We start from the raw sequence: 16,535 nt of genomic DNA on the forward strand, positions 1-16,535 counted from the left end.
CGAGGGGCAGGGTACGCCCTGGAGGGACGAGGATGCTGGAGCCCCCCAGCAGCCTTGGGGCGAGAGGCAGGGTACGCCCTGGAGGGACGAGGATGCTGGAGCCCCCCAGCAGCCTTGGGGCGAGAGGCAGGGTACACCCTGGAGGGACAGGGATGCTGGAGCCCCCCAGCAGCCTTAGGGCGAGGGGCAGGGTACGCCCTGGAGGGACAGGGATGCTGGAGCCCCCCAGCAGCCTTGGGGCGAGGGGCAGGGTACGCCCTGGAGGGACAGGGATGCTGGAGCCTCCCAGCAGCCTTAGGGCGAGGGGCAGGGTACGCCCTGGAGGGACAGGGATGCTGGAGCCTCCCAGCAGCCTTAGGGCGAGGGGCAGGGTACGCCCTGGAGGGACAGGGATGCTGGAGCCTCCCAGCAGCCTTAGGGCGAGGGGCAGGGTACGCCCTGGAGGGACAGGGATGCTGGAGCCTCCCAGCAGCCTTAGGGCGAGGGGCAGGGTACGCCCTGGAGGGACAGGGATGCTGGAGCCTCCCAGCAGCCTTAGGGCGAGGGGCAGGGTACGCCCTGGACTGATCGCCAGTCCTTTGTAGGGCCACACTTCCATCAACCTCACAGTAATATTGAAGAAATGTTGAAACTGCTTCCCTGACATGCTGGGTTGCTTGTTTTCAAACTAATTGCTTTAGCTTTTGTTTATAAATAGACACACTAGTCTTTTGACCCTCTTCTCTTTCAAAGCCTTTCTCCGTGTTAAGATGTTGGAAGTCACCGAAGCAGCAGCCTGACAAGAAAAAGAAAGCACGACGCTCGCTGAAAATTGAAGCTATTATGGAAGTTAATTATGCTGCTTCAAACTGACAAAGCTTTGTTTACTCAAAAGACCTGCTTTCCATCGTCCTAAAGCATGTTCTCATTCTTTGTTGCCTCATAACTCATAAAGGACAAATGGAAGGACAAAATATTACAAAAACAAGATTAAACATATTTCCAAATGTGTTCATATAAACACAAGTTGTTTCCCAGCTCTAAAGGAAACACAGAGGAATGATGATGACGTTGCGGTAATGTATTGTGTCATTTCCTGTTTCCCTAGCGTGTGTCACTGTGGATTGCTACGAGCAGTTGGCTCCTTTAACCTCTTTCTAACTTCTGTCTATTGTTAACCAACCATTCACTTTAGCACACAAAATCTTCCCTAACCACTGTTTTATATATTGCATTTATTTTCGGGATCTTAGGCTTTCTGTTTACTTGACTTAAACAGCTCAAGCACTCGGTTTTAGCATGGCTGCTAGCTCTCTTCCCACACCCCGGTCCCCTGCCTTTTCTTGCTCGGTGTGTCTGACGTCTAGCAGTTAGTTAGCAAGCCACCATTAGCCAGTGCGGAGCTACCAGCCAGGGCAGCTAGCCCACCTACCCCACCCTCAGCAGTTTCCGCGCAGCCGGGAGCCAAGCGGTCAGGCGGAAGCGTAGCCCCAAACCAAAACCCACTGGCCACCACCGACCTGTTCACGTTTCTAACAGATTTTCCCTGCTCGGCGACACACCCACTGAGGCAGAAACCCTGATTATAGGTAGTTCCATAGTCAGAAACGTGGCTCTAGAGACACCGGGGACCATAGTCAAATGCATTCCTGGGGCCAGAGCGGGCGACGTCGAATCGTATTTGAAACTGCTGGCTAAGGCTAAACGTAAATACCGTAAGACTGTAATTCACGTCGGCGGTAACGACACCCGGTTACGCCAATCGGAGGTCACTAAAATTAATGTTGCTTCGGTGTGTAACTTTGCCAAGAGCATGTCGGACTCCGTAGTTTTCTCTGGTCCCTTGCCAAATTTAATCAGCGATGACACATTTAGCCGCATGTCATCCTTCAACCGCTGGTTGTCTAGGTGGTGTCCCGATAACAACGTGGGTTTTATAGATAATTGGAGCGCTTTTTGGGGAAAGCCTGGTCTTATTAGGAGAGATGGCATCCATCCCACGTTGGATGGAGCCGCTCTCTTATCTAGCAATATGGACTCTTTTATTAGTCAGCTAAATTGACAACTCAGGGTTGGGACCAGGAGGCAGAATTGTAGTCCTACACACTTTTCTGCAGCTTCCCGCCTGCCGCCGCCCACCCAAAACCCCATTCCGACCTTATACAACTTCCCAGCAGTAAGAATTAAACAACACAAAAACACTTCTGGGGTTAATCGTGAAAACCTCATAAAAATAAAAACAATGGATCTAATAAAATCTGAAAATAAGACAATAAAGTGCGGCCTACTGAATATTAGATCCCTCCCAAATAAGTCTTTATTAGTCAATGACTTGATAGGTGATCACCACATTGATTTATTCTGTCTTACGGAAACCTGGTTACAGCAAGAGGATTATGTTAGTATCAATGAAGCTACGCCAGCTAACTATTTAAACTTTCACATTCCTAGAACTACAGGCAGAGGAGGAGGTGTTGCAGCTATTTTTAAGTCAGAATTTTTAATTAATCCTAAGCACAAAACTAACTATAAATCCTTTGAATTCCTGACATTAAATTTATCTAATCCAAAATGGAATTCAGAGAAACCGCTCCTTTTAGCATTAGTGTATCGCCCACCTGGACCTTACTCCGAGTTTCTGACCGAATTCTCTGATCTCTTGTCTGAGTTAGTGCTGACTACTGATAAGGTCATTGTACTAGGTGATTTAAATATTCATGTTGACGATGTAAATGATAGTTTAAACATTTCCTTTAGCTCTATTCTAAACTCAATTGGGTTTTCACAAAATGTCAATGGTGCCACTCACTCTCATGGTCATACTCTTGATCATGTTCCAACATCTGGTATTGAGACTGATAAGCTCAAAGTATTTCCTCAAAACCCGGTATTGTCTGATCACTTCTTATTAACCTTTGAACTCACTTTATTTGATTACTCACTGACCAAAAACAAATTCTACTGTAGTAGATGTTTATCAGACAATAATATTACAAAATTTAAACAATCAATTGAATCCATTTTTTCCCCTCTACCATGTGTTAGCATGACTGAGAGTCCCCCTTTAAGCTTTACTCCTGCTCAGATTGATCAACATGCTGATACTATAACAGCTTCAATGCGTACAACCTTGGATAATGTTGCTCCCCTAAAGAAGAAGAAATTAGGTAAGATTATGAAGGCTCCCTGGTTTAATTCCCAGCTTCGAGCTCTAAAACAGGCGTCAAGGCGTTTGGAAAACAGATGGCGTTCATCAGGACTAGAGGAGTCTCGCTTAACCTGGAAAGAAAGTTTAATCGTATACAAAAAAGCCTTACGTACGGCAAGAACAGCTTATTATTCATCATTGATAGAGGAAAACAAAAACAACCCTCGGTTTCTTTTCAGCACTGTAGCTAGGCTTACTAGGAGCCGGAGCGCTGTGGAGCCATGTATTCCTTTCTCACTTAGCTGTGATGATTTCATGTATTTTTTCAGGAATAAAATTGATACTATTAGAGATCAAATTCACAATACTCTTCCTTCTACCTATAATGTTGAGCCTGTTGTGGTCTCCGAAGCATCCTTAGAACCAGGATCTGACTTGTGTCTAAATAGTTTCTGTCCTGTCCAACCCTCTGAATTAACTAAAATAATAGCTTCATCTAAACCATCCACCTGTATCTTAGACCCTCTCCCAACGAGCCTCTTTAAGGACATTTTCCCTTTAATTGATACATCTCTATTAAATCTTATCAATATGTCTTTAGTGACAGGATATGTACCACAATCATTTAAAACTGCTGTAATCAAGCCTTTACTTAAAAAGCAATCTCACGATCCAGAGGTGATAGCAAATTATAGACCTATATCTAACCTCCCGTTTATGTCCAAAATTCTGGAGAACATAGTTTCAGCTCAGCTACATGCCCACCTGAGCAGAAATAATTTATTCGAAGAGTTTCAGTCAGGATTTAGAGCTCATCATAGCACTGAGACGGCATTGGTGAAAGTTACTAATGACCTTCTTATGGCCTCAGACAAAGGACTTGTGTCCGTACTTATCTTGCTTGATCTTAGTGCTGCATTTGATACAGTCGATCATAACATTCTGTTACAAAGACTAGAACAGGTGGTTGGAATTACAGGTACAGCGTTAAGCTGGTTTAAATCATATTTATCTGATAGACTTCAGTTTGTTCATGTAAATGACAAGTCCTCCTCACAAACTACAGTAAGTCATGGAGTTCCTCAAGGTTCTGTACTTGGACCAATACTCTTCACGCTATATATGCTCCCTTTAGGCAAAATTATTAGACAGCATGGAATAAAATTTCATTGTTATGCAGATGATACTCAACTATACTTATCCTTTAAACCAGATGAAACAAATCAGCCCGATAGGCTACAAAATTGTCTCATAGACATGAAGACTTGGATGTCTAGAAATTTTCTCCTCTTAAACTCAGATAAGACTGAAGTAATTCTCTTTGGATCTGAAAAACTCTGAGCTAAATTCTCCAGTTTTGTAATGAACCTGGATGGCATTACTTTAGCTTCCAGTGCTACAGTGAGAAACCTTGGAGTAATATTTGACCCTGACCTGTCCTTTGGTCCACATATTAAGCAGGTTACTAAAACAGCCTTCTTTCATTTACGTAATATAGCCAAAATTAGGGACATTCTGTCTCGGAGTGATGCAGAAAAACTGGTTCACGCTTTTGTTACTTCGAGACTAGATTACTGTAACTCTCTATTACTGGGCTGTCCTAAATATGCCCTGAAAAGCCTTCAGCTGATCCAGAATTCTGCAGCCAGAGTCCTGACCAGAACCAGCAGGAGAGATCATATTTCTCCAGTTTTAGCCTCTCTTCATTGGCTGCCTGTTGAATCTAGAATAGAATTTCAAATCCTTCTCCTTACATATAAAGCCCTCCACAACCAGGCACCACTATATATCAAAGACCTCATAGTTCCTTATATACCAAGCAGAGTACTTCGTTCGCAGACTGCAGGCTTACTTGTGGTTCCTAGAGTCTCAAAGAGCCGAGCAGGAGGCAGAGCCTTTGGTTATCAGGCCCCTCTCTTATGGGAATAAGCTCCCAGTTAGTGTTAGGGAAGCAGACACCCTCCCCACCTTTAAGACTAGGCTGAAGACTTATCTTTTTGATAAGTCCTATAGCTAGGGATGGTTAGCATCCCTTAGTTATGCTGCTATAGGTTTAGACTGCTGAGGGACATTTCCTGATACACTGAGCTTCTTTCTTTTTCTCTTTATCTCTTTCTTTTACACCCCCCCCCCCCCCCCCCTAACAGTGTTGCATCATTAACATGTATGTCTCCTGTCTCAGCAGGTCTCCCTGGCCGGGAGTAGCAGTTCCTGTTGTCTGTTGTCTTTCTGTCCTCTTCCCCCCACACAGCAGAGGCAGATGGCTGCCTGTCCTGAGCCGGGTTCTGCCGGAGGTTTCCTTCCTGTTAAAAGGGAGTTTTTTCCTTCCCACTGTTGCCAGTGTGCTTGCTCAGGATGGGAGATTGAGTTGGACTCAACTCAATCTGTTGGTTTCCTTATATAGGTTATTATGAATTGGCTTTCATTATGTTTTCCCCTCTGTCTGTAAAGCGTCTTGAGACGGCATTGCCGTGACTTGACGCTATATAAATAAAGTTGAATTGAATTGAATTGACGATGAAGCCCTTGGCTATCAAGCCTTTATGTGATGGTGGAATTACAACATGACCTTAATCTGTCTACCACCTGCCGTCCGGTTACTACAGTTTTTTAATAACTGGCTCGGACTGAACTTCTTTTCTTATTTGTCTGTTTATTTATTTATTTTTAAAGAAATACATTTATTTACGTATTTATTTATTTTTTCATTCATTTTGAATCTTTTAGATATCATTGTCTGACCTAATTTTAGGACATATTTTATGTACTTTTTATTTTTTTTATTTTATTATTTATATTACTTAGGTTTAATCTTATTGTTCTAATAATTGTTTTACAGAATTATTGATTTATTGATCTTGTGTGTCTTTATTTTATCTTTTTAACTTTTTAGCTCCAGAGTTTCCTTCTTCCTCATGAGGACCCTCCATGTCAGGGGCTGCACCTGTTTGACCGGCGGGGCCGTTGTGGGTGGGGGTAATCCTGTCGGGGATGTTGGTAGCGGTTCTGCACTGCAGCCATATGGCTGTGGTGTGGACCCCGGCCTGGGTGTTACCTGTAGCTGCATCTCTGTTGGTCACTCCTGGGGTGGCTCCTGACATGGACGGACTCCCCAGATGTTGTTTCCTCACAGCAGCGTCAAGCCAGATACAGATGACAGAATTCTAAAGTTATGTGTTTGTATTTTGGCACCAATGGTCAGAGGAAGGGTTGGGTTGTGTGTGTGTGGGTAACGTGTGTTTTTAAATGTGAAACTGTTTTTAATTTTTTAATGTTAAGCCCTTTGATATGCTTTTGTATGAAAAGTGCTGTACAAATAAAATTTGATTTGATTTGAAGACATCCCGTCTGACGAGACAGGCATGTGTCTGAGAATATGGTAGCCAATCAGCTGGTGGCGCAACAGCTCTTTAATCTAGTCATAAGAACTCTCAGGGTTCAATTCCTGTCCATACTTACATCAGAACTGTTGTCAGAGGCTGAATAAAGGGGAAGAGAGGGGGCGGGGTGAAATTCAGGCCCCGCCCTCTGAAACCAGTAGCTGTGAACAGGAGTGTCTAGATTTCATATAAAAGGATGTTCTTGTGTTGCGTCTCTGTGGCATTTTGATGAGCACAAGTCAAAAACCTGAGTTTACTGATAAAACATATGCATTATAAAAAGAAAAATTCCCTGCTTGCTGCCTCAAACATTAGATTTGACAACATGCAGCGTTTTGTGGAGCCTGAAGGAGGTTTTCACTGAAGGACAGATCCCTACATACTCTCTGTTCTGCATCCAACTCTTTCTCTGCCTCAAATAGATGTGAAATTGCTTTGATGGTTCAAACAGCAACATGAAACCAAGCTTTTTATCTTGTGCACTTAGAAACTGGAAGTATTTTGTGCATAAATAAGTCAGCCATTAAAAGAACCATTGTGAAGAGGTAGAGCAGCCATGAGTGTCCTTTGTTTTCACTGTCCTACCTCTCGCTGTCCCTCAGGAGATCTCCTGCTTTCCACCAGGAGATTGTAGCCCTGGGAGAAGCATTGGGCCGACACTCCAACACCACCTCCCCCCCTCTCTGGACCACTGTGGACTTCTTCACGGGCCGCTGGGTGAAGTCAGGTGGTGAGGCTGAGGAAGAGACCCATGTTGAGGCCATTTGTCTCGCTTTGTGGAAGCCCAACAGCTGTGCATCAGCCAAAATGTCAAGTGCATCAGCAGCAATTACAGAAATGAGATTTCACCAGCAGTCTGGCTTGTTGTTTGAGGCAGTTATGGAAGGAAAAAAGTAAAGGCCATGGCTCTGTGGAGAGCTAACACTTTCCATTCAGGTAGGGGGGCACTTTTATTCTGCAGGTAACACATTTACAACACATGGCTTTTTACCTGCAGTTTAAAACTTACCCACAACTTTGAGCTCAGCACTGGCATAAATGGATCCATGTTCATTCTCTGCTACACACTGATACATCCCTGAGTCTAACAAACTGATCTTGGATATGGTCAGCCTGCCATCTTCCACATGGACCCTTCCCTGGGAAATAATGAAAAGGAGATTTTTGGCATTTAAAATGTAACCACCCTTTCTATATCAAATAGAAATAAATAATTCTTCAAGCTTCTTACCTTTGCTGTTAGCACCTGACCATTCTTTAACCATGTATATATGGGCCTGGGCTTACCACTGGCTCTACATTCCCATTGCAGGTTAGCATCAATTGCCATGTGCGCATCTTTTAGTGTCTGAGCCCAGTTTAGGTGTTCCACGTCTGCAAAAAAACAGAAATGACAGACAAATAACAGATGGATAAACAACAGAAAAATACAAGCATGTGGGAAAAGATGCAACTGCTTTGACATTAAAACATTTAAACAGAATTCAGATAAAATAAAACAGGAAAGACAGTTTCAATGAGTTTGTTCCGAATAGTTGAGTCTTGGTTCTTTTTAAGTGATTCTGTTCACTGAAAGTAGTTCATAGACATGTTCCAATATAGAGCAGACAGGAGGGAAGCCTGCAGTTTGACAGCCGTTTGACAGATAATGAAAAAGGAGCGCATAGAGCCGTGGCGTATGGATGCTACACCACCGTCTAGGTTTTAGCTGCAGCAGACACAAGATGGCAAGCGATATAAATGCAGAGTTACATGAGTTATCTAACTGATTGTAAGCCAGACATCCTGCCACCACTTGGACCATTTGCTGAGGTTTTACTGAGCCTGCTGGCATCTCCGTCTCTGGGGCAAACTGTCGTAGGCAGGCAGGAGATGCAGGGTCTGCACAAGGTGTGGAGCACTTGTCCAAAGAAAGGCAGCAGTGGAACAAAACTTATCATTGTTATTATTGTAATGCTGTGCTGAAGTATAACCCTCCTATTGTGATAGTTTTACTTTTTTCTATTTATTTGACATTCTGATGTATTATGAGCCGCGACCACTGATTGGACTAAGAGGTTAGGATAATGAATGAATGAATGTATTATGAGATATTCTGGACATGTTTTTCTAATGCTTTGCCATGAATTCATATTTCTGGTGGGACTTTAAGTGTTAACTACAATTAGTTATTTACAAAAAAATGAATGCATTAAAACAAGCATTTAATTGCATCTGCATTGTAAACAACACACGTTAGTGGTACACTAATTCTATCGATATACCATGCATATGTCAGAGCTTGGCTTGGCCAGTGTTTCCAACTTGGTCATTCTTTCACTTAACATGGAAACGTTTCTTCTCGATGAGATGGTGGTACTGCCACGGCCCCTCCCCCACCAAACAGCGCTCCTTACAGCCTCATCCTCACGCAGCAGCAGCTCCCAACAGGTGCATGCAATCTTTCATTTGCTGGATGCTGTCTAGAAAGTATGAATTCAACTTAATCTGAACAAGTCTAAAGGATGGATGTGCTCATGGATAGTCTACGTTACTCTGTAACAGTAGCTACAATTTGGATCAGCCAATTACAGATCAGAGGATGTTTGATTATTACCGTAGCTATTGACTCAGATTTGGACCTGTAGCTTTGAGAGACACCAGTTATAACCAGCACACATTTAAAAGATGATTTGGGGTCCAACTTAGAGTTGATGGAGTTCCGCTTTTCACGTTCCCGTGTTGCCTCGGATCAACGCCGCTCCTTATAACCACCACGGTGATCCACCGTTACAGAGGCTTAGGTTCAGCTCTGGTGGGGAAACTGTGGCCGAGGTGTCCAAAGTTTCCCAGCCGAAGAAAACTGCAAAAATGGTCCAAAACAATCTCACGTGGATAAGAGGACGTTTACTTTGGTTGCTTAGCAGCACTGTGAATCCATGAAGAAACTACTAAATGAAGATTCAACAAAAGACTGAAAATGACGAATAAAGGAAAAATAAGAGTGTTCTTAAAAGAAGAAGTAGAATTCTCAGGTTCGAATGCAAATCATCAACATTATCACTCCGATTTAAAAAGAGTTGTTTTATATGTTTATATAAATGGCTTCCCCAGTACTAACCATGAGTGAAAGAAGAATTTTTGTGTTATCATTCATATTCTCTGAAATGTTAAAGAAATCATGAATTCCTTCAGGTTATGTAAACTCATAGACACAACCATATTTTGTTGTTTAATTATAATAACAAGTCAGATGTCATAGGTCACGGCCATGATTGGCTGCCCTTCCTGGTCGCTGCCTCCACCATCGTGCCTCCAGATTGGTGGACTAACTTCCTGGAGTTTTGTCCACTGGCCACAACCTCCGACACTCTACTACTGAAGGACAATCAGCACCATCATTTGAGGCAGCTGTGTCTGGCAGGGACACAGTTTCCCACCTTGCTTTGCTTGTGAAATCACAAAGGTCTTGCTGTAGATTTACAGAGCCTTTATTTTTGGGTTGTTTGGCTGTAGAATTACAGACGCTGTCACAGATTTGTTGGTTTTGGTCCGTACTTTGGCCGTAGACTTACAGACTTTAGTTTTGGTGTCCTTTGTGTTTTGTCCTGAAGTGGGATGTTTCCAGTCCAAACTGTGTTTTTGGTTGAATGTACCTTGTTTATCTTAGTAGACATCTTTTTTTTTTTTTTTTTTTTTAAACTATCCTGTAAATAAGTTCAGTGTGGAACTTTACTTTAGTTCCCTTTCCACCCCCCCCCCCCCCCCCCCCTCCTTCATCCCTAGACCCCACAGGGGTCGTAACATACTGAACTACATCTTTCCATTTGCCTGCTACCCTGACACTCCAAGGATGCTGACACATTACTCAGCATCATCTGACATCCTGCTGTTTAGCAGTTAGCTACAGCAGAAGCTCATGAAAATGTCATCAGAGGCTAGAAAGAGACATTATTATGCAGATATGTGTAGAATTGTTTCAGCAGAGCTCATCAGAAAACTGCAGCTTGAAATTTCCCATTTTAGTATTATAGCAAGTACAATAGTGCAACACTGGGCAGTGTAATGTTCAGAGGACACTAAAGGATAAGACACCTGCCCTAACCACAGATGGATGAAGATTGTTGGCCACACATGATTATGTGACAGTCACAGCTCAGTGCATCTCAGACTCAGGGGAGCTGGACACTTATGTCCTGGGTGCTAAAGGGCTGATGGGAAAGACACAGAGCTATTCACGCTGCAGAAAGCATCTCCAGCACACAGGATAAATGTAACTTCTGGGAAGGTATTGTTTTTATCTGTCATTTTAAGATGCAGAAGTCATGTGACAGTCTACTGAATGAGGCCTGGCGGCTCATTAAAGCTTCACATGTTGCATTCAGATATTTTGAGGATTCATATAGGAAGAGATACGAGCTGCTTTTGCAGATCAGAAATGATTTAAGTAAGATAAACAGAGTCGGGATGATAGTGTGGCTACAGCCCACAGTTTGTCAGTTCCATCTGGTTCCTAAAAGCTGAACAAACATTTAATGATCATTCATTTATTTCCTTAACTGCTCCATCTGATTCAGCGTGGGGAAGCCGGGGTTTATCCCAGGAGTTAGCAGGTGTTAGCTACACCTGGGCAGGTTGACGTTCCCATTCATGTTCACTTCCTAAAAAGAATTAAAATAGCAATGTTTGGGTGGTGGGAGGAAGTCAGAGCACCCACAGAGAACCCTCACATGCGCTGGGAAACGATGCAAACTCAAGACAGGAAGGCTGCTCTTCACCGCCACCACCAGCCGAAGCTCCAACCAGCGACCTTCCTGCTGTGATGGAACTACTGATGACAGGTAGAGGACCTAAACCTCTCTACTGTAAACACCAGGTAAACACCGATGTCTGAGACTCAAAAGAGGTGGAAACAAACCTCAACCTGAACTTCTTTCTTTTTTTTAGCAGATGGTACACATTTCTTGATTTATTTGTGTTTTTGCACTATAAGGTGTCTTTGCTTCTGCTGTGAGCTGAGGGTTCCTTTTACATATAGATCACTTGTGAGAAACCTGAACGTGTAGTTTTCCCCCAAGACGGCAGACATAACCTATGGTAATGTTAAATGTGTATGATGTTCTAAGACCTCTGCACCAGCCATGAACTCCTGTTTTATACCAGTCTACACAAGTCCGTTTGGAGACTTTGCATCTGTCTGGAGTTTATGTTGAAGTCTTTCATACAATGTTTTAAATTCTATCTTTTCTTATTGCACTGCTTGAAAGTTTTGAATGAAATATTGAACACAACATGCCTTGCCTCCAAACCGAACATCAGGAACGTAAGGTTTAATGCCCTTCAGGCCCTTATCAACACAGACAGCAGGACATGACGCTGAAAACAATCAATGATCACAACATTTCCTTTCTACATAAACGAGTCGTTCCAGATCTTTACAGTGAGTTCTTTTTGATTGTGTGGATGTTGTTCAGTCATCTGGAAACAATCTGCTTTTCTTCTCAAAGGCATCGCTTATAAAGAGGAAGTGACTGTAATGTGATGAACATAAAAGATAATAAACTAAAAGATTCTGCACATTATGCTGTTTAACTCCTGAAAACACGTCTCTCTCCGTTCAGATAACGTCTTCCACTGTGTTGTAAAGCTGAAAACAGAAGGGAGTTAGGTCAACTCCATCAGTCTCTTACTTTGGAATAAGAGCTGTCCTCTGGCAGTGTTGTGTCCGCGGCTGTTTTCAGCAACACACTCGTACACACCCGCGTCCTCTGGGCGAAAATATGGGATTTCCAGAGCTCCATTGGAGGGGTTGATTTTAATCTTGCCGGGGAGAGGATTTCCATCAGCTCTTCTCCATGAGATGGAAGGCACAGGACTGCAGAGGAAACCCGCCGAAGGTCAGACTGACCGCAAGACCTGCTTCAGCAATCCCACAATGCACCAGGCTCTTCACACTTACTTTCCTAAAGCAAAACACTCCAGCTTCACCGAGGATCCTTTAGAGACCTGAAGGCTATCTGGAAACCGCACCTCGATCTTTGGCTCATATTCACCCATCACCACTACGTTGGAGACAAACGCAAATCACACACACACACACACACACACACACACACACACACATTAAAAAGACAAAAACAAAGACAAGAATTAATCAATCAGCCGCATTTTTTGTTTACAACTGGATGCAGAAATGTTTTTTTTACAAAAAAAGAAACATATTGAAACAACTGTAAAACTGTAAACAACAACCACAGGTTCCTAATGGCTGCTACATGACTGAGGAAATGTTTGTGAAAACATAAATACATGATCACATGAAAAGGTAAAAAAATTCACAAACACTTTGTTATATTTGTATTAAAGCTGAATGAAATACAATATTTAAATACGAAAAGAAAGGCCACATAATGCTGCTACTACTACTACTACTAATAATAATAATAATAATGACACATTACAATCCAGTTGAAAGGCAGCTCTTCGGTTCTACTTTGAACATGTTTGCTCGTGCACATGCACGGCCAGAGCACCACTGTGTGTGTTGATGCTGCGTACAGCTGTCTCAGCAGATGGATGAGTTTACATGACCCATCTGCTTCGGATCAGATCGGAAGGGCTCCAGAAAACGTTCCTGATGGAGGATCGTACGGGTGTCACGCTCCGAGCTGCGTGCCTGGGAGCCTGCATGCTCTCTGCTTATGTAAATACACGCTTCCACGCAGATACAGATGTTTTCTCGCAGACATGACTCCTCGGGGTTCAGAGGCTCGTAGCTTGTTGCAAAAACTGTTTTTTATAAACAAACGCAACAACAATGTCACGCTTGAGACAAATGGTTTATTCCTGGTCTCACCTCCCCGTCAACGCTTGTATCAGCTCAGTGCACAAAACAATCAGAGAGTGCTCACCGTCCCGCCGCACCACCACCGGGGTTGGAGAGCTGAACACTGTGGCGTTGGTCATCATGTTTCTCACTGCACATGTATAATTTCCTGCATCTGATGCCTCCACCTTGGCTACGTACAAGTTGCCTGTCTTCTGGGAGATGAAGCGCCGGGCGTCCGGCTGCAGGAAGCCACGCTGCCCGTTGAAAACCCATGAATATTTGATCTCTGTGGTAAGAAGGGAGAGAAAAAATTGTGCATTGTGACACATTAAGTCCACTAGTGGAACTCCAAGAATGTAAAGACAGCGAGATCCAACTGAGTCTGTGGCTTGGTCTCAAAAACTGACTCAAGACTTTGCTTCTTTTCCTCACTTACAGCTGCAGCAGCATCATAGACATATTCATCCCGAAATGTTTTGTTTCTCGTATCTTTTTAGAAGAGTGAAGCATTTCTATATGTGCTCTGTGCCGTCTTCATTCATGCTTCACCCATACCACAAGCTGATTTGTCTGCTTCTTAATATTTCATCTGCCCTTTAGTAACCAAAAGTATTGGAAAAAAATGGCCCATAAAAATAATGTGGTGTTAGAGTCATGAAACGGACCAGATGAGATGGAGGTCGCTACTTCTACTATAAATTCACGTGAGATGGACATTTTGGATCTTTAAATCACAAGCAAACTTTGTGATGCCGTCATGTTGAGGTGATGTTTTCTTACAGCAGGTAAAACTTTTCTTCATATGAAGCCAATCATCCAGCAGCCAGAGCAGATTTTAAACCACGCAGAGTCCACAACAACGTTCGGCCCCTCAAACCTGACCCTCTACGGGACAAGAAAGTTAGAAACTGACTGATGGAGAAGGTAGCTTGTCCTTATTGAGGTCCAGCTGAAGACCAGAAGAAGAACTGGAGCCGGTTTCAACAAACAACTCAATGAGAATATCAGCTTGCCTTGCTTATATCTCTCCATGGATGAAGGCTCGCCACCTTCAGCTCAATCTGTCCAAGACAGAGCTCATTGTCTGTCCAGCCAATCCTTCATTACCTCTGAAATTAAGTGTGAAGCTCGACTCTATCACACTTGTTCCTACGTCTGCTGCCTGGTGGATGTCATGGTGGATGACCAGCTGACCTTTAATGTCCATGTTGCTTTGGTTGCCCGTACCTGCTGTTATACTCTCTACAACATCAAGAGAATCAGACGTACGCGACGGAACAAACAACTCGGCTTCTGGTTCAGGCTCTGGTCATCTCATGCATCCATTACTGCAGTTCCCTACTGGCAGGTCTGCCTGCATGCTCTGTTTAAACCTCTGCAGATGATCCAGAACGCCGCAGGGCGTCTGGTCTTCAACCAACCCAAACAAGCTCATGTCACTCCACTGCTAATCGCTCTTCACTGGCTTCCAGTCGCAGCACGCATCAAATTTAAATCTCTGCTTCTGGCTTACAAAACAAGAACTCAAACGTCTCCCGTCTACCTTCACTCCCTAATCCAGACCTACACTCCCTCTCCACAGCTACGTTCCACCAGTGAAAGACGCCTCGTGTTACCACCACAACGTGGGACTAAATCACCAGCCAGACTCTTTTCCTCTGTTGTTCCACGATGGTGGAATGATCTCCCAAACTCTGTCTGCTCTGCAGAGTCCCTGTCTACTTTTAATGTGCTGAAGACTCAGCTCTTCAAGGAGAACTTCTACACTTAGTTTAGCTAAGTTTGTTGGAAAGTTGGAGAACTTAGCCCAGTTCTTTCCAACAAACTTTATGATATTAATTCTTTGTATTATAACATGGTGAAATTATGGGATGGGAAGGGAGTAAACAAAAAAAAAAAAAAAAAAAAGCCTGTAGCTTCATGGAAGGACCTGCGTCCAACTGGACAGTTCACCAGCACCTTCCTTTACTGTTTCATTTCCTGCTTGTATTGTTCCCACTCATATGTAAGTCGCTTGGACAAAAACCTCTGCTAAATGACTATAGAATAGAATAGAATAGAATAGAATAGAATAGAATAGAATAGAATAGAATAGAATAGAATGATCTGCAGATTTTTTTCTTTTCATTTAATAATGATGTCTTTTGGTCATCAGCTTGACGTCGCCTTGGCGACATTACAACGTTTTGTCTGAATCAGACAGAAATAAATGTCTGTAAATGTTCTATTGTTCCAAGCAGAGCCAGGATCTAAGAACAGTCACCTGAAAGTGCTGGATTCACTGTCATCTGGAAAAACATTAAGACTAATTCTCGTCTCATGGTGGCTGCACACGCACACACGCACACACACACACACACACACACACACACACACACACACACACACACACACACACACACACACACACAACATCCTGGTCCTGACTTCCTACAGAGTTTTATACATCTTGTTGTAAATGTTGACTCTGGACTGCCGTGCTTTTATCACCCTGATTAATAAGGGCAGGTGTCAGGATGAGGAATGGAACGGGACAATGTTGAGGTGTAAAACTCCTGTGCAGAGGTGGAAAAAGAGAGAGGAACTGTGGAATGAAATCAGCTATTACTGTACCCCCCCGAACCATCCAACGCCCCCGTCTTATCAGACTAACAGTATTCTGAAGTCCCTCCATTTGACGGGGCAGGAGCTAAAAGTGCTTCCTTGGGGGAAAACTGTGAATTAAAATCATTAGAAGAAAAGTCGGGGCAGGAAGTGAAAGACCTTTCATGATTAGAGACTATCAGAGACGGGTCTGTTTAAGCGCTGCAGTCCCACAGCAGCAGAGGACTTAATCCCACGTCCTATGACAGACTTCAGCTCTCAGCTCCTCTCAGGCCACTTACTTATCGATCGCTCAGAAAAGCTTCAGACCATTCCCTTAAAAAAAAGGTGCGTCTGGAGCATTGGAGAAGGTCGGCATGGCAACCTGCATGGCAGTTTAACAAATAAAACAATTTCTTCCATTTTCAATTTGAAAACACCTCAAGCCAGCATTATCATGGCGTGCAAATCCCATCAAACGTGTGACTGCTCCATTTGAGGAGGTGGGGGGGTAAAGAGATGGAAGTATTTAAAGGGCGAGAGGCGGGGGGGGGGCTTCAGGGCAAATAGCTACAGAGTGGATTCCCGCATGCCCACAGGTTTCAGCGGGAACAGAGATGGGAGAAAGGCTGGTATG

General features: G+C 43.5%; 1 protein-coding gene across 1 annotated transcript in view; it reads right to left on the reverse strand.

Annotated features, from left to right (window-relative positions):
- Positions 1–16,535, reverse strand: part of cntn6 (contactin 6) — a gene marked incomplete at its 5' end in the record, with an annotated part of 115,118 nt that overhangs the window by 64,615 nt on the left and 33,968 nt on the right. The window contains 6 exons of the mRNA XM_079242930.1: positions 7,093–7,243; positions 7,517–7,646; positions 7,739–7,881; positions 12,177–12,361; positions 12,446–12,548; positions 13,398–13,601. Of these exons, the coding sequence (XP_079099056.1) occupies positions 7,093–7,243; positions 7,517–7,646; positions 7,739–7,881; positions 12,177–12,361; positions 12,446–12,548; positions 13,398–13,601 (916 nt within the window). The remainder of the gene's footprint in view (positions 1–7,092; positions 7,244–7,516; positions 7,647–7,738; positions 7,882–12,176; positions 12,362–12,445; positions 12,549–13,397; positions 13,602–16,535) is intronic.

Source organism: Telmatherina bonti (assembly GCF_933228915.1).
Source record: "Telmatherina bonti genome assembly, chromosome: 6".
In the NCBI taxonomy this organism is placed as follows: domain Eukaryota; kingdom Metazoa; phylum Chordata; class Actinopteri; order Atheriniformes; family Telmatherinidae; genus Telmatherina; species Telmatherina bonti.